This window comes from Megascapheus bottae, chromosome 15 (genome assembly GCF_031878675.1).
Source record: "Megascapheus bottae isolate mThoBot1 chromosome 15, mThoBot2.hap1, whole genome shotgun sequence".
Taxonomy (NCBI): Eukaryota; Metazoa; Chordata; class Mammalia; order Rodentia; family Geomyidae; genus Megascapheus; species Megascapheus bottae.
The window spans coordinates 54,358,061-54,377,563 of record NC_143523.1 but is presented as its reverse complement, the minus strand read 5'-3'; the positions used below and the strand labels follow the sequence as shown (position 1 = coordinate 54,377,563).

The 19,503-nt window shown below is 39.7% G+C and overlaps 1 protein-coding gene across 2 annotated transcripts in view; it reads left to right on the top strand.

The window, feature by feature from the left end:
* The window catches only part of Grid1 (glutamate ionotropic receptor delta type subunit 1), a 705,187-nt gene that overhangs the window by 563,451 nt on the left and 122,233 nt on the right, over positions 1-19,503 (top strand). For both annotated transcript variants that reach the window (XM_090346710.1, XM_090346711.1), the window contains exon 9: positions 18,691-18,792. In XM_090346710.1, coding sequence (XP_090202836.1) covers positions 18,691-18,792 — 102 coding nt within the window. The remainder of the gene's footprint in view (positions 1-18,690; positions 18,793-19,503) is intronic.

The following is a 19,503-nucleotide window of genomic DNA, read 5'->3' as shown; positions in this document are numbered from 1 at the left end:
TATGATATAGTTGTACAAAGGGGTTATAAGTCAGGTTATGAGTATAATGCTTCTTGGTTATTATCAGTCCTTCCTTCATTCCCTCTCATTTCTCTCCCATTTTCTTCCTTCTGTCCTTACCCTGAAGTTACATTGTTCAGTGTGTGTGTGTGTGTGTGTGTGTGTGTCTGTGTGTGTGTGTGTGTGTGTGTGTGTGTGTGTGTGTGTGCTGGTCCTAGTCTTGAACTTAGGGCCTGGGCACTGTCTCTGAGCCTTTTGTGCTCAAGAATAGCACTCTACCACTTAAGCTACACCTCCATTTCTGGGTTTTTGGTGCTCAGAGATAAGAGTCTCACAGACTTTCCTGCCTGGGCTGCGTTTGAACTTCAGTCCTCACATCTCAGACTCCTGAGTAGCTAGGATTACAGGCATGAGTAGTCTGCACTTGGCACAGAGTTTATTTAACAATTATGTATTCTACACTGCATAGAATGAGTACATTTGCTCACCTTCTCTCCATTCCTATTTCCCCCCATTTGCCCGCAAAACATGTTGCACTTCCTGGTATTTGCTTTGATATAGTACTTTAGTTGTTTAGATGAGTCACACCCTTTAGATCCATCCACAAAGCACAGTGTCCTTTAGTCAGTTTGTGTTGATGCTTTGAACCTTGAATGTGTTATCATGCATAGTTGGATTTTAGATTGAGCTTCCACAAATGAGAGGAAACGTGTTATATATCATTTGTCTCTGAGTTTGGCTTACTTCACTTATATGGTTTGTTCTAGGCCCCATCCATTTCTCTGTTCTTTCTAGAGTAAAATTCCATTGTGTGTATGTACCACATGTTCTTGACCCACTCGTTTATTTGGAGCATCTGGGCCATTTCCTTAAATTGGCCATTGTGAATAGTGAAGTGCTGAACATGGGTATTCAGAGTTTTTACTGTATATCCTGATATCAGGAAGCTTTCCTTTTAGTTTTTAAAAAATTATTTCTTGCCTACTTACTATGATTTTTTCTCTTTTATCCTCCATTGATAGACAAATACTTATGCAGAATCTAAATTGTATAAAGGGAGCTTTTTTATCCACAAAGTATGTCCAGTATCCATAGATTCAAAACATCCTGAGTTTACATGCTGCCTCAGTTATTTCATAGAGACATTGAAAGTCAACTGATTTGTCTGACTTTCTTCCTTCCTTTCTTTCCTTTGTGCTGGTAATTAACCCCAGCAGGGTCTTTCTCATGTGAGGCAAGCATTCTATCACGGATCTGCCACTCTAGCTAAGCCTGTTCCTTTACCAGAAAAATGGATGATAATAATTTCTTTTCTACCCAAGTTCCAAAGTGTTGATGGAGCTCAGAGATATTGTATGTGAAGATGACAATCTTTTGTAAAGAGCAGTCATATCCATCTACTCTACAAGAGGTGTTATTTTAGATGGCTCCAGAACATAGAAAAGGATAGAGTAGTCCATGTTTTAAGACACATTCAAAGGAAATATATCAGACATCTTTACTTCTGGTGTATAACAAGTGTCTTAGAACAGTACCAATCCATTATATTATTATATTAATTGTACTTTTGACATCTCACAAGTTTTACATGATTAGCTAGGTGATGTATTTCTCTGACAGTTCAATTGAGGCCATTTAGTTATTTCAGGAGTGCTCAAAGGAACTTTCCTCACAGTCCTGGGACCTTCTGAAGGTGATTAGAAGATTGAAGTGATTTGGAGCTCTCTCTGCTAGGGCACCCTATGCAGCCTCTTCTGCACGGTGTTTTTTTTAATGCTTCTTTATGCCTTACACGATATATGGCTGTCTTAACCCAGAGAAATGACCACAAGAGAACCAAGTGGCTATTGTGAAGTAATGTCACATTACTTCTGCCAGAGAATATGGATTACAAGTGGAACCTGCTAAGTTGAGCATCAGTGGCTCATGTCCGCAACCCTCACTAGTCAGGAGACTGAGATCTAAGGGTCATTCTTTGGAAAGCTTGTGAGACTCTAATTTTCAGTTACTCACCAGAAAGCTGGGAATGGAAGTGTGTGTGGTTTGAGAGTACCAGCTTTGAGTAAAAAAAGACAAGACCACAGGGTCCAGTATTGGTCTGTGCACACATGTGTGGGTGCGCACACACACACACACACACACACACACACACACACACACACACACGCCCCACAAGTTTGGCCAGAGAAAAGGGAGTTAGGCTTTCAACATGGAGGACTGACAAGGTCACACTGTGAAGAAACATATATGTGTGATGTTATTGATACCTGCAGCATAGACAATTATCTAGAGTGTTTTCTCTGGCTACTAGGTCTGCAACCCTCTCAAGATAAAAAATATTCTTGCTCCCTTACCAAAAACCACCACGTGATATCTCATTATGATTTTGGCTCAAAGCTTTAGGATCTTAACATCCAAATCAGGTTGTAGTGCATATGAAGACATTGAGTCCAGAATTTGGATGTAGTATAGTTCCTTTTAATCTAGAGATCTCAGGATAAAGAGATAGGCTGTATGACTCCCCAAAGCTCAATATACAAGGCAAATCAGTGAAGACAACAGCCATACACTGCCATCCATATGGAGAGAGGGAAATGAGGCGGCACAGAATGATTGCTGGTCCACTGCGGGGCTCATCTGTAGCTGGGCCATGTCATTAGTTCCTTTATTGGATCTTGTTGCAGCTTCCAGGAAATGATCCTGTCTTCTTACACCTGCATCCTTTGAGGTGTGGATTCTGCTTTTTAAAGTTATCCTTGCCTTCTTATAAAAAAGTATATTCTATTTGAAGCTGAATAGTTTTCTTACTACTGTCTATTCATAGAAAGTCCAGGATTTAAAAAAAATCTCTTTCATTTTGTATTCCCTCTAACCCATTTAGTAGACATGGCTGAGCTTGTAACATTATAATTCCTGTACAAACTCTACGGGGCTTTTATTAAGCTTATTGATTGCTTATTACATTAGTTGATAACATACTTATTAATTTTTATCAAGACAAGCTCTGCTTTACTACTTAATTTCCCTAACATGCAGCTATGGGTTTTTGGAAGTTCAATAGAGAGGGTTAGTAGTAAGTACCTTTAAAATTCTTATGTCTCTCTAAAAGGTCTACAAGACACCACTTTAAATATGTATGAGGCTTTAAGAAAGGGTTTTACTGTCAGACCCTTGATTTCCCAAGAACACATTTTTATGGATAGTCTGAAGTATTTTATCTCTGTGAAACCATATTAGTTTTGAAATTTTTACCAGGAAAGAATATCAGAGGATGAAGTATGACTTTTTGGAATCTAATCCTGTTTTATACATATTCTACCACAACTATATTTGAAAACAGAATTCCTTCTTTAGTTCGTCTTTGAACTATCTATGCATCTATGCTTGCATTATAATATGCAGCTAAGAAAACATAAAAACATAAAGACTGCTTAAGATTTTGCCTGGACTTCTACATCAACCCATCAGATTTGTAGTGTGTGTGTGTGTGTGTGTGTGTGTGTGTGTATGTGTGTGTGTGTGTGTGTGTGTGTGTTTGAGTCATGGGGCTTAAAATAAGGTCCTTGAGTTTTTGCTCAAGGCTGATGTTCTACGACTTGAGACACAGGTTTTTACTGGGCTCACTGGAGATAAGAGTCTCATAAATTTTCCTGCCTGGACTGGATTTGAGTCAGTCCTCAAATCTCAGCCTCCTAAGCAGGTAAGTTTATAGGCATGAGACATCAGTAACCAGCTGTTAAGAGTTTTAATTCTCCATATTATTGCAGGTGGCAGCATTTCTAAATTCTCCATCACCATTTCACAAAAGCATTTTTTCTTATAGCCTGAGACATTTCCTCCTACATTTTTAAGATCATTCTTCTTGACTTTCCTATCCACCAAAAGTTTTCTTAAGATCATTCTAGCTGTATTCTCTATTCAATATTTAAGTTGATCCTATACATTTCTCTGGACCAAGTTCTAACTCATTTAACTGGAGAATGAATGGCTCCCATGTTAGTATTATGAATAACAATTTTTATTATAGCTGATGAATGTTATTTGTGAGTCAAGATTCAGCTTGTGGGGGGGTCTATTGATATTAACTGGTCACTTAGTGGTTCACATTAGGATGGTGATATGATCTTCAGGCTCTAAGATGATTCCATTCACATTTCTAGTACTTTGGTTACAAGACTGAGCTCATCTGAAACTGTCACTCATTGACAAAAGACATGGGGTCCTTCAATATGGTGGTCTCAGTATTGAAAGTTGAAAACATTAACTATTATCATTACATCTGGATTCTCCTAGGTAAGAAACAAATTCCATATTGTATATAGTATTTTTAACTAATGGTTCTTAGTTGGTGAGTGAGGAATGATTCTTTCTTCAAAGGGAGTTTTGGTATAACTTGAGATGATTTGTCATACTGGGGATGCTATTGACATCTCATTGATTAAAAAAAATCAGGTATGCTGCTAAGCAACATAAAAAACATACAACAGCAGATCCTCAAAGAGTTATCTGGCTCAGAATGTCAATGGGAACAAAGGTAAAAGCCTAGTTCTAGAGCCAGCATCACAGGAGAAGCCGGCAGGCGCTCACATGAGTCTTTTCCAACTCAGTCTCGTGACAGAGAGATTTAGATTGGAAGGGGCAGAGGTCACATAACAGACCAGCATATGGGGTAGGTAATAGTGTCACAACCATCTTTAGAAGATGAGATCTATAGTAGAAACTGTCAGAAAAATGTGAATGTGACCAGGGCCAGGAACAAAAATGAGCCTTATGCCTGAAGGGAGCAGGAAGATCTGTCAATTCTGGCTGGAGAGGTGATATAGAGTTTCTTGAAAACATGACAAATAATTGTAAAAATGTCAAATTAAACCTTGAGAGAAAGGCAGTATTTGAAAACCCCAGTTGGAGGGGACAATATTGTAGACTGAGGAAATAATATAATTAAAGTCACTGATAGGGATCAATAAGTTAGGACCTTTAAGCTCAGTCTAGCTTGCCATTTATTCTACACAGAGTTAATTCATTATAATGAGATACATTCATTCTGGAGTTACCCACAGAGATTAGATGACTTAAGAATATTTACTATCTGCCTATTTTTTTAAAAAAATATTTGCTCATTACCAGAGTAGATCTTCAACTCATTTGTTTATACAATAAATATTTATCAAGTACATGCTATGAAGCAGAAATTGTGTCAGATGATTTGTAATTGATGGGGAACAAAGCAGACATACCCATCATAGAGGGCGTATTTTACATGTCTTAAGAGCTATGAAGAAAACAGAAAAGTCCAGCGTTGCTGATTAGTACAAGTACTTAGGGACTTGGGGAAAGTTTATGAAGAATATAACATATCAAGAAAGACCCATCAAATGAGAAAGCCAAGCATGGTGATGTGAGTGGATGGTAGAGATGAGATCTAGCAGAGCAGGGAAGGGTGACCATAGAGTTCCATGCACAAATGAACTTGGCTTGAGTAGCAAGTGCAAGGCAGCCATGCTAGTGAAGGGAAAGGTGAGCCAGGTGGACAAGGCTGCAGGGGAGTGTGGACGAGGCGTGGGGGAATCTTGTAGGTTCTGGAAAGGATCATTTAAGTTTAGTAGGATCTTAATTGAAAATGCATTTATGCATGTGTACGTGCGCGCAGGGGTGTGTGTGTGTGTGTGTGTGTGTGTGTGTGTGTGTGTGTATGTGTGTACATGTGCGTGAGTGGATAATAGAACTTAAACTCAGGGCCTGGGTGCTAGCCCTTAATTATTTTCCACTCAATGCTGGTGCTCTAGCACGTGAGCCATACTTCTATGTTCTGATTTTTATCAGTTACTAAGTCTGGCTTACTTTTGATGCCCCAGCTCACTTTGTTCCATGATCCTCAGATCTCAGTTTCTTAAGTAGTTTTGGATGACAGGCACAGAACACCCATCCCTTGGCTTTCGTTGAGAATTTTAAGAAGAAAACTGGAGTGGAATAATAATTGTTAGATCAAACAAAAAGAAAATCACTTTTGCTGCTGGGCAGGGGTTACACAGGAAGCGAATAGTGTGGTAGTCAGAGAGAGGCAAACCAGGTCATCAAGATTCTAAACAACAAATCATGGTGCTGTAGCCTAAAGAACGCGCTCAAACTTTCTTGGGCGCTGTATCACTGGTGTTACTTAGTAAAATGCAGACATGGTTCAATAGGTGTGGGAAAGAGCCAAGGTCAGTTTTTCCTGTCTTACAGACCAAACACTGACAAAAGTCTAGTAGTAGTCAATTGTCATTTTTCCCTTAAATATCACTTATTTTTTTTAATTTTAAGAGTTGGGGCTCAAACCTTGGACCTTATGCATTTTAGACAAACTTTCTGTCACTAAGACACCTCCCCAGCCTTAAATGCCACTTGGTTTCATTCATTTTTACAGGCAATTTTTTTTCTAGGGCTTGAATTCAGGGCCTAGAGACTGCCCTTGAGCTTCTTTGGCTTAAAGCTAGCAGTCTACCGCAGCTCCATTTCTGGCTTTTTCTGTTTATGTGGTACTGAAGAATTGAATTCAGGGCTTTGTGCGTGCTAGGCAAGCACTCTACTACTAAGCCACTTTCATAGCTCCAGACACTTCTCTACAGTGTGAAACTTTATAGTTTTCAACCCAAAATCATGTTTTGTGAGATACATTTGAGAGACAGTCCCACTCAGAAATGTTCAAACATTGTGAATAAGTCAGTATTTAGTGTTACAGAGATTCAAATATGGTACAGAACATGGTTCCTTAAAAGGTAGCATTCACAAAACAAAAACAGGAAATCACAAACAGTTAATAAATGCCCAGGGGCAATCAAATGTATTACTTTTTCTAGTAAGATTCCATTGAGGGGATGAAAATGAGCAAGAGATAGTCACTGTCTTACAAGGCAGCTAAATAGATAGATGTGTAATTTTAGAAGGCTGTGAGTAGCATTCCTTTACAGCCACCATTAGAATGTTATGGATTTGTTGAACTGTGTATGTGTGGGTGGGGTTATTCTGGGAGATGCAAGAATGATTTTTAACAATGATTTGGAGTCAAGAGAAAGGCTGACAAAAGGAAACAGGGTGTTCCTCTAACTTGTTATGGCAAAGAAGTAGAACTGAATGTAATGAAAGTCACCTGCACCTTTTTCAGCATTGGAACTCAAAATGGCTGTCAGAACCTACCTTGCAGAATTCAGACTGATGAATAGTGTAAACTGTCATTAGTTCAAGTTAATTCAAACCAACAAGAGTTCCATAGACTGTTAGTATGGGCCCATACGTAACACAGAGCTGAGGGGGATGGAACCCATTTTGAGTGATAATAGCCAATAACTGAGGGGAAGCTATGGATGAAAGTATTTGAACTTGAGGAAAGAGTATGACCAATTCAGCTGTCAGGCTGAGGCACTGGTGACTCACGCTTGTAATTCTACTCATGAGAGCGAGATCAGAGCATTGTGGTTCGAGTCCAGCCTGGACAGAAACATCTATGAGATTCTTTTAAAAAATTATTTTTATTTTTTTGCCACTCCAGCCTTGAGCTCAGAGCCTGAGTACTATTTTGGGGCTTTCTCAAGGCTAGAGCTCTACCACATGAGACACAGCACCACTTCTGGTTTTTTCTAGGTATGTGGTACCAGGAATTGAACCTAGGTCTTCATGCATTCTAGGCAAGCACTCTACCACTAGGCCAAACTCCCTGCCTCAAATCTGTGAGATTCTTATTTCCAATGAACCACTAAAAAGCTGAAAGTGGAAAGCTCAAGTGGTAGAGCATCAGCACATCAGCATGAGCCAAAGATCTAAGAGGAAACTCCCAGGCTTTGAGTCCAAATCTTAGCACTGCTCTTCTAAACTCTTTCCCCTCTCCCCCACCCCCCACAAAAAATGAAACAAAAGAATACAAACAGTTGAAGGAACTTGCAAAACTCCCAGTCTTATGAGTGAGAAAAACAGAATTCTATTCTGGTTATAGACTACACTTGTTGGAACTTGCAGTTTATTTAGACAGATAAAACCAATACACCTAAAATAATTAAAGAGAGATTCAGAGCTAGCAGTGTGGTCATAAGCTATATCATAGTGCAGTTTCAAAATGAAAACACTTTTTTCTTTTTCTTGTGATTGACTTTCTTTCTGTAAAACAATTCACACATTACAGACTTTTATTGTGAAAGAGATAAAGATTTTCTGTAATCTCATTGTTTTGCCAATGCTAGAAGCAGACTTTTATATCTACCTTTGTGTTTGGGGAATATTTATGTACCAGCTCACAAAAAAATGAATAAATATTAAAACTTTTGAATGCGGCCAGGGGGATCACTACTACACTGTTGGTGGGAGTGCAAACTCATTCAACCACTATGGAAAGCACTATGACAGTTCCTCAAAAGACTAAACATAGAGCTCCCCTATGATCCAGCAATTCCACTACTTGGCATTTACCCAACCATCCAGAAACTAGGGCATACTAAATCCACTAGCACAACAATGTTCATTGCAGCACTATTTACCATAGCAAAGATATAGAACCAACCCAGATACCCCTCAGTTGATGAGTGGATCAACAAGATGTGGTATTTGTACACAATGGAATTCTATGCTGCTGTCAGAAAGGATGACATCGGCCCATTTGTAAGGAAATGGAAAGACAGAAAAAATCATATTAAGTAAAGTAAGCCAGACTCAAAGGAACTTAGGCTCAATGGTTTCCCTTCATTTGTCATAACCATTAGAAACCTTGGGCTCTCCTAGCAGAGATTTACAATAGAACAAAACCTAGATACATAAGGCCATAGTATGACGCCAAATGAAAGGACCTTCAGCATATAGAAACAAAAGCCATATAATGAGTGATTGTTGTCCTTAATGTACTATCATATTGTTACCATATTTCATCTTGTTATCTGATATATTGTATATATGTATATTTGGTTATTTGAAATCCAATAGGGAAGAGGGGAAAACAAGATGAGGAGTGGGAGTGGGGGGAGGAAAATGAGGACCAAGATATGAGAAAGGGTATCAATGAATGCACCCTCTAGCTGGTGAATATAATGTAACCGTTCTATTAATTACAATAAAATATATGGAAAACAAAAAACACCTTTTGAAGGGTATACATACTGGGTATTGGTGCTTAACACCTCTAATCTTAGCTACTCACAGGACTAAAATCTAAGGATAGCTTTTCAAAGCCAGCCCAGGTAGGGAAGTCTCCATTTAGCTAGCAAAACATCAGAAATGGAGATGTGGCTTAAGTGGTAGAGTGCTAGCCCTGAGCAAAAAGAGCCTGAATTCAAAACTCATGTACCACCTGCTCCCTGCACTGAATGAAGCATGTTGTAGGTAATGTTATATAATCTGCTTTAAACATGTACAATGGACCTATTGGCAGGTAAAATTACATTTATGTTCCTATTAATCTTTCTTACAGATGCAACCAATTCTTTGAAAATGATCTGAAATTTCCTATCTTGCTCTAGGTAGCTAAAGGACACTTCCCTCTTGAGTTTACTAACATTGGTTATACTAGTGGTTTGGAATTTTTTTTCCTCTCATTATCCCTCCTAAAAGGTCATAATTGGGTTACATGAGAGGTTGGTCCCACTTCTCAGCAAATGAATACATTAATTTCAATCATTTTACACACACACACACACACACACACACACACACATACACACACACATACACACACACAGAGAGAGAGAGAGAGAGAGAGAGAGAGAGAGAGAGAGAGAGAGAGAGAGAGAGAGAGAGAGAGAGAGAGAGAGAACCTATTTCTATTTAGAGGCAGTTATCTCCATTTATGCACCCATTTGAAGTATATAATGAATGACCAACTTTGACCTGTGCATATGCAAATCACCCCAACACTCAAAATAACCAGACATTTCTCATTTCTAAATACCTTTTGCTTCTTTTTTTTTGCATTTAAAACCTTCTATCCAGATTCAGCCTCAGGCAACCACAGACCTATTTTCATTACCTATAATCATGCTGTTGTGAGAATGTTACATCAACAGAATCACAAAGCATGGGATCTTCTGCAGCTGGCTCTCTTCTCTTCAGCCAAGGCTTCTGAGGCTACAGCATGGGATTGTACTTCTCGGTAGCTTGTGGTTTTTGAGAGATGAGATCGTACTCTATTGTACAAATAGGCTCGAGCTTATTTATCCTCTCACTAGCCAACCAATATTTGGAGAAGCTTCTCTGAGGATTCACATTTGGATTTGTGTCTGAGCAGATTTTATAGCTCTCTTGTATTATGCCTAGTGGTAGATTTGCTGTGTTTTGTAGTAAGGATTTGTGGACCTTTATAAAGAATTGCTGAACTATCTTCCATTGTCACTGCACATTCTGTGTCCAAGTCAGTCTTGGAATTTCAACCACTGTAGTGATTTTAGCATTATTGACTTGTGTTAGTCTACGTTCTTTGCATGACTCAGATGATGATCATATTTCTTTTCAGATGATTTTTCACACGGCTTCTTTGGAAAAATAAATATTTAGTTTGTAAATGTGAGTTGTCTGGTTAAGCACTAGTGCCTCATGTCTATAATCTTTACTACTTAGGAGGCCGAGATTAGAAGATTACAGATGGAAACAAGCCTATGCATAAACTTTATATGCAGCAAAAACCAGGAAGGAGGCATGGTTAAAGTGGTAGAATACCAGCCTTGAGAAAGAAAACCAAGTGCACCATACTGAGTTAAAGCCTTAGTACTCCCCTCTTCTACTCTCACCCACATTGTTTTATATTGGAGTTATAAATTTCCTTCACATATACCTCGATCATATTCTGTATTGTGGATGCCTATATTTGCTATTACTCTTCTGGTTTTATTTTGTAGTAGTCCTCTCGGGGTATGTTCTATCTTCCATTTACCTACTCAACTTAGTTGAGACTTGCTAGCAAAGAGCCTATGTGTGTGTGTGGGGGGGGTGTATATGAGAGAGAAAGAGAGCGAGAGAGAGCGAGAGAGAGAAAGAGAGAGAGAGAGAGAGAGAGAGAGAGAGAGAGAGAAGAGAGAGAGAGAGAGAGAGAGAGAGAGAGAGAGAGAGAGAGAGAGAGAGACTTCCTTTGAGATGGGGTTCCCTAAAGATCCTCACTGTCTTGCTGACCCACACTTAGCCTGTAAGAATTGCTGATGAAAATTTCAGATTTTTTTTCATTTTGCTCACTTTGTAGCTGCCACATCTTTTGTACTATGCTTTGCCAAAGAGACAACACATGTTTCCATTTTGTTTCTCCATGGAGGACAAGCAAGTGATCTTAAGATTTAAGGGATCTCACAGATGAGATTTTAACAAACTAGATTTCATGGTTATCTGGCTGCTGTTATTTGTATTAAAATAACTTTCTCTTGCTGCTTTCTGTAGCTTAAGTAGATATGAAGCTATACCTATCCTCACTTGTCCTGTGACAGGAAGTCTGCCAGCCCCACCCCAATGAAGTTCCAAGTAGTAGAGATGTTTGAGCATATCCATCACCTCCATCATACAGCCTTTGTTGAGTAATGATGTTTCTGCTAGATTTTTTTCATCTTTTTCTCCAACACTGCTGAGTTTCTCTGTCTCATTTTTACTGAAGATTTTTCGTGATGTCTTCAGTGGGAGAGCCTGTGTCACTCTCTTTGCCATTGTTTTATGATAGCGCTACCTTTCGAACAGTAAACACCAATTCTGCTGGGGCTTGTTATTTAAGATATTGCAAGATATTTAAGATATCATCAAGTAATCCATTCTTTGTGCAAGCATCTTGATTGAGATAGCGACTTAGAGTTCTTGTCTGAGAGATTCCAGAGAGTTTGCTTGGGCTCTTTGTCAGCAGATCCCCTAATTTGGTGGGGATAGCCGGCTCCAGTGTCCTACCCTTTGTTAGTGGGACCTATATGCAGGGATCCCCAAACCAATTTCTCAAATTAGATTTTTACTTTAGGAACTCTGGCTAAAGATATTAATAGCTAATATTCTGCCCTCAGATGGCGGCACTCTGCCTCTGAGATGCTGCTTTTGTAAACATGTCTTTGTAACTGGCTGGGATTAGAATTTGATGATAGAGGGCCTCCATCTAATATATGAGGTTTTTGCTTCAATTCTGAGCACCAAAAGAAAGGAGAGATGTCCTTGCAATCAACTATTTGAAACCAGTATTCTCTTCATGTTCAGTTCAAGCTAACTTAATTCAGTGGGTTCCTCTTTACCTTGCCCCCACTCAAGGGTGTGATTCTTTGAGCCATACACTGAACACATATGTTTTCCAATTAAAAAATGAGCAAAAAAGCAAAAACAAATAGAGGACATATTATTAAAAAAATAAAGAAGACCATGAGAATTTTGCCTAGTGGTAGAGTGCGTGCCTAGCATGCACTAAGATTCCTCAGTACCACATACATAGAAAAAGCTGGAAATGGTGCTGTGGTTCAAGTGATAGAGCTCTAGTCTTGAGAAAGCCCCCAAACAGTGCCCAGGCCCTGAGTTCAAGCCCCAGGACTGGCAAAAAAAAGAGGATCCCCAGGAGATAGTTGGTAATGTCCAGTTCAGAGGAACCTCAGCTAAATTAGAGTCATCTAACAGACATAGGCAAGTTTTATCATCCACTTCTAGTATGCTCTAAAGGAAAGCTTACCACTGAAGTATCCTCTTCCAGCTGTAAAAGTTGGCAATTGAGGTTTTTGATCTCCTGTCTTGTTGGACATGATTGATCATGAGATTTATAGTTAAACTTGTCTTTCCTTCTTCCTTCCCTCCTCATCTATACTTTCCTTCCTCACCGTTCCTTCTTCCTTTCTCTTCTCAGCCCTCCCTTCCTTCCTTCCTTCCTTCCTTCCTGCCTTCCTTCCTTCCTCTTCTTTCCTCTTCCTTTCCCTTCCCTTCCTCTTTCCTTTTATATTGTCCTCCCTTCCTTCCTTCCTTCCCTCCCTCTTCCCCTTCAGGAACTGGCAGACTATCTATATATAATTGACCACATCCTGTCTTTGGAGTAACACAGTTGAATTGCCTCTTATTGTTATTCTCCCGACTCATGAGAATGACACTTTAGTAATGACATACCTTTAGACACCTCTGTAATGAGGTTACAGATCACACAGCTTAGTCTTTCAAAAGAAGTTTGTCCCATTTAGGGTTAATATCCCTGTATATATTAAGGGCAGGGCCACAAAGACCCAAATCCACACATTTTACAGCTCAGAAACACTAATATGAAGAACACTTCAATTGACTCAGGAAATATATTTTCCTGAAACCAGTGGTTTATGAAATTTATTCTCCAATTGGCTGATCTTTTGAGCAGTTGTTTGTCATAATCAGATTTTGAGACGATACATCTCCTTTCAAGTGATGATTATGCTCTAACCTCTGCTTCTAGCCACCTTTCTGGTCTGGGTAGAGCAGAGCTCCCCAATGAATGAGAGCCATAGCTGTCTTATCAACTAGTGGCAGTACTTGTTTTGTTTAACAGTGCTGGAAATTAGTTTTTCGGGCACTGATCTTGACAGGTCAGCTGTCAAAAGTGGGAGTCTGAGGCTATAAATTCATCGATCCTATAAACAATTCTGGTCCGCAAAATGCAAGGGAAAGCCAGAGTAGATGCACTTCCATACAAATGAAATGGGCTGAAGTGGTGTGACTAAGTGTCTGGACTTCTTTGAGTAAAGCATTTCTCTGGTTTCACATTTATCAAGCGTATTAGCCTCATTTGACTCTTACTGACTGAAACGAATTTTCCTTAATATTTTGGGTAGGAACATCAGGAGTACTCTGGATGGTGGTGGGATGCAATCCCTTCTAAGGTGGTTGTCTGTCAGGTTGAGAAGATATTCTGAGACTTGATTTTATTTTGTTTTATTGTCTTATTTTTACAAATCCCACTGGATTCTCTCATTTGAAGTAAGCTTTCTTCTGTCCTGGTTTTATATATGGGGTACCCAGAGAAGCTACTTCTTTTAGATATGATGAAGGCTCAACATTCTGGTTTGTAACATTTGACCAAAAACACACAGCTTTGTGGAAGCAAGGAAATTCACTCAGCCTGAGGCTCTTGACTTCAGCTGCTGTGAGAGAATAATAAACTCGTCCACTGTTCACGAAGAATCCTGAATCCTGGAAAATGGCTACGCTTTGATGTATTTGAAAAGCAGAACTTTGGGATTTTCTTTGAAGTATTTCAGCTTTCATTGTCAGGGTACATGGATGCCTAAAGGCTAAGGAGAGAAAAGTTGGTAATAAAGGAAAACAACAATACCAAAAAAAATCCTTTAAGTCCCCAATACCTACAGACTGATAAGACTGAATACCATCTTGGATTGTCCTCTTGCATTAGGATGGTCTGAATATTTGCTAAAATATTTGACTTTCATACTTCTTCTGAAGTTGAAAATTATCAAATTTCCTTAGGAATATGAGGCTCAGTTATGCCTATTCCCTTCTCGCAAAGCTGCAGGGTTATAGAGCCGAACACCAGATGGATCGAAGTATCAGAATATTATGCAGAATCAAAGTAGCAATTGCCTTTCCTACGAGGTTATAGAACTAAACCCACAGCTTCTAGGAGCTGCAACATGGGATTTATTTTGCTCTGACTTGAACTTAACTAATAAATAATTTAATCCTAATTATTCATTGACATTCAGTCTTTAGTCATAAAAGAACATGTGATAGGATTTTTCTTAAGCACCTATGCTAGTTATTTTTATCAAAAAGTTATTTTCTTCCTGTTAAAGTAGGGGAAAAGAAATGATTAAAGGCAAGAAGAGTTTAAACAAGTAATAATGATCATTTATGAGTCTTCCAACTGTAATACGTAATTCAGGTATTACATTTTAATGTGTTTCCCTCCATTACTTTTCACCAATGCTTTTAAAAATAAACAAAATTAAGGTCATCTTGTACATAGTCTCATAACCTGATTCTCTTTTATTCTGTGATTCTTAATTAGGTGATTATATGATAGATTATTTCAAAGTTGTGTTTTCCTCAGAACGGCCTCTCCACTTGGTTCACAGTGAAGATATTTGTGTTTCACTTCATGGATAAGGAAATGGAATTAGAGTGAAACTGAATGCATTGAACAAAAATTTGTTGACTGCCTTTTATATTTCAAGTGCTGCTTGTCAAATGAAGGGACACAGGAACTGGTTTATAAACCTCCCAATTTTGCTTTCCTTTATTTCTCATCATATTCTCCTAAATCTAGGCCAGTTATAGAAATTGATCTTAGAAATGAAAACATAGCTCTGAGGCAAATCTAAAAAGCTTGGTATGAGAATGAACAAGGCCAAACCCAACCCAAGGGCTTGAAATACTGGATAGCTTATGACTCTAGAAAATGGAGAAAGAAACCTGGTCCCTCAGCTGACTTTGAGATTTATGCCTAAAGTAGAGGTGTTGGAGATCATATTCTTCCAGCATTAAAATATATCATGAAAACTATGAGAAGCACTCATTAATTATGATGAATATAACATACTAACATATAATGACAATGTATGATACATTAAGTGTTAACTTTAGGGAAACTATATGTGGATTATTTGTTTGTAACACGTATTATTACTATCTTAACAACTGAGGAGGACTGAGCTTGGGATAATCTCTGCACAACTTCTCTGTATGTTTTTTTTTTCTGGTCCTAGAGATTGAACTTGGTCCTGAGTGCTGTCTGTTGGGTTTTTCACTCAAGGATGACTCTACCACTTCTGCCACAGGCCCATCTCCAGGTTTTATTTGCTGAATAATTGGAGAGAAGCAATTCATGGGTTTCCTTCCTGGGGTGGCTCTGTAGTTTGCTCCTAATATTCTGCTGGATAGGGAGAGTTACAGGTGTGAGTCATGGGTGCCTGAATCTCTATTTTTTTGTAGCATTGTAAAGTAATTTTTTTAATGTATAAGGTTTTCCTTGGTTCAGAAAAAGTAAAAAATAGCATTGTATGTAGAAAGAACTAGCTAAATGGCAAGATCCTGAAAAAACATGTTATGCGTAAGATGTCTACCAGGGGCTGCCTAAACTGAGATGCGACTGAGAACCAGAGTGGGCTCTGGGAGAGGAAGCCATTCTTTTAGGTTGCACTTACAAATATTCAGGTCTATTCTGTAGGAAGTCAGACTTTATTAGACAATGCTAATTAACATCACTTAACTTTGAATTTGTTTGTGGTACAGGTGATCATGGGCACACTGGAAAGCCGGAAGGAAGAGAGAGAGGTTGGGCAGAATGAGATTGGAGAAGAGACTGTAGATATGGTCAGGGTCAGAGGTGATGCTTTCTGGAACCCAGCAGTGGCTAGAAGTGGAATGTAGTGTGAACAGATGCTGAGAAGATGAGCTAAAACTCTAGCAGCACAGAGTTGCATTCTGTTTCCATTGTGCATCCTTATTTTCAAATGCAATCCCCATAGGTGATGTGTGGAACCTAGTTGTTAAGGCCATGGTCAGTTCCAAGCATACATCCAAGCTAGGCAATTTTAGTAGCAGATAAAGGAATCCACTTTCTCTAGAGAGTGGAATATCCATTGTCTAGAATAGACACGCTTTCTGGGATCAGATTGCCCCCTTCACTACTGTAAGTCATCGACCAAGCCAAAGAAACCTTCCCAGCTCTACCTCTACCCAAGCCCAGAGGCCAGGCATCAGGTTTCAGCTTTTCCAGTGTGAGTTAAACAGGTATGGAGACACAGATGCAGGTTGATCAGAATATGCAGCCATTCCTGCCCTCTGTATCCATGTTGAAGCATCCTACCAATATAACCTTGACTCGATTTTCTAAAAGTGTCCACTTCCCTTCACCAGCATTTTGATCCAGCTGCAAGGACTCAACTCTAGTGCTATTTCCCAAGACCCAGCAGAGACACAGCCTTACTATGTCCTTCTTTCTGTTCCAGTTTCCAGTGTAGTGCCATTATTATCCTTGATAGCATTGCTTTGAATTCTGAATAGGACTTTGGTTCTTCACTGCCAGTGGTCAGGAGGTTCTTCTGGTCATCCCCACTCTTGTGAAACATTCAGTTATCACTGCTTATCACTCTATTATATAGGACGTATGAGTCTTCATGGGTATTTTGTTCTAGGTGAGAATAATCTAACCTCAGTTTCTTTTAAACCAGCTCTAGAGCTCCAGATCTCATTGCAATGAATTTTCCTTTAGACTTCAGATTTGTAGCATCTTCCAAGTACGGTGGCTCCTAGAACTGTGGTCCAGTGTATGGACTCATGCCACACATATGAGGATAAAGGGGAATTATGTCAAGCATGTGTGTCCTAAGTGGACTTACTGGTGGCCCTTTCCTATCCCTTCATGGAATGTATCTTCTGCCTAGGTTAATCAAGTGTCTTGTGTATCTTCCCTAATGAAGAGTGCATACTGCATAGGAAAGTTTGATCTGTTAACACTTTGCTACATTAATAGTGGTTCTTGGATCCTCTTCCTCTTCCTCCTCCTCCTCTTCCTTCTCCTTCTTTTCCTGCTCCTTCACCTCTTCCTTCTCCTTCTTTTCCTCCTCCTCTTTTTTCTCCTTCTCTTCTTCTTCTTCTTCCTCTTCCTATGCCAATAGACATAAGTAATCTCAAGCTCCAGAATCAGAAAATATATACAAAATCCCTAGGTTATTTATATATACCTCACAGGTTGAGAATTACCAATTTACTCTGCAGCCCTTGCTCACACTTCTGGCTTTTTGTTAGGACCACCTGGAGAACTAAAATAGCCATATCTAGCCCACTGAAGATGAATTAGGTCAGAATCTCTGGAGGTAGAGCCTAGCATTCAGTATGCTTTAAAAAAGACTCCTCAGACATCCTGATAGGCAATCAAGCTAGAGGCCCGGGGATCTAGAATAGCATGTCAGAATCCTCAAAGAAGCATCCTACTCTTTATGACCAGGCCCTGGGGCTCTGATTTGATTTAGTTAGCGTAAGATGGGTCTAGTGTTAGTGTTCTGTTTTTCCAATACCCTAATTAATAATTGGGAATCACATACTGACCATACGAAGGTTTGCTCATTGTAGCTGAGGGTCTGCAGGGACACAGGGACAGGAAGCATTCCCCTAAACGCTGTGTCTCCTCTGTGGTTCCTGAGTGAGGGTAGAGTCTTCTCCATTACCTTAGGCTGCCCTCATTGATTCACGGCGCTCTTAAACTGGCCCTGCCAGACATGGGCATATGGTAGATCTAAGGCGTATTTACTCTGCAATCACCTTCTACCTGCACTCCAGGGAGAGTTATGGTGTTTGAATTACAGCACAAACATGCAGGGAGGTCTTGGTCCTGCTTGCAGTCAACACCAGGGTGCAAGGCAAAGCTGTCCACTTACATTTCTTTGTTCCTTACAATACTGCTGGTTAAATGGTCCTGAGGCTTGGGAAATCCAAAGGAGTAATTCAAGAAGAGGATATTTTGTGAGAAACACAATCATATGGCCTCCATGGGAAGACTGAGTAAAACTGAGCATAAACACCCATTGGTTTCATTTGAGGAATTTATGGAGTCCTAGAGATCTGGGCAAGCTGGTAGAAGAAGTATTGTTTATTACATCTCTATTCTCTTCATGGTTTCGAGGTAACCCTGGGTTCCTAGGAAGTCAGGAAGTCTGCTGCCTACTTGTCTAATTTGAGATCCCAATGCAGAAAGGGCTCCTGAAGCAGGCATTGGTGATTCTTCCATCCCTCACCCAACTTCCCTGTTTCCTTTGACAGCTGGCAACATGGGATTCTGAGAAAGGCCTAAATGGAAGCCTGCAGGAGAGACCCACGGGCAGCCGACTCCAAGGACTGACTCTCAAAGTGGTGACTGTCTTGGTAGGATCCTAGGGTTTTTCTGGTTGCTTTGCCAGCCAGGTTTTCAAATCAATGACTGCTCTCTAGTTAAGGAGGGTTTGGGGGGAAGTGAAGACCTGGAGGAATCCTTTATTTTCTGGAGGAATGCTAATTTTGCCTTTCATTCAAGCCTTCGTATGAGCAATGAAGGAGAGATTCACTTCTGCCCTGCCTTTCTCCTGTGGGCCCGGGAGCCTTCTATGGGAGATCCTGGAGAGACTCTACAGTGGCTCTAGCATGTGCAGGCCTCCACTGTTTCGGAAATGAAAGCTGGTTCTTGATCCACTGCTTCTTCCTGGGTTAGCACGGGATCCTCAGAGAGATGCTGGGACAAGGATCTTTTTTCTAGACAATTCCTTAGTTGCAATTTCTGTGCAACTGGAATCATAACCTGGACAATTATGTACAATTTTAGAATTCCCCATCTCTTAAGTGCAGGGATATCTTTTATGACTGGGACAGACAGAGCCCAAATGTTGCCTGCCCTTCAGCCACAGCAGTCACAGAATTTTGTAGCTTCAGGCTTTCTGTATTTCCTATAACACACATGGTGCATAAACCCTAGGTCCTATTTTTCTCTCCCAACAAACAAACTTAATGTGTTATAGTCCCCAGGAATGTTAGCCAAAAGCCCTTCTTCTTATTTTCGCACAAATAGGGGTGTCTGAGATGTTTTTCAGATTGCCCCTGTCT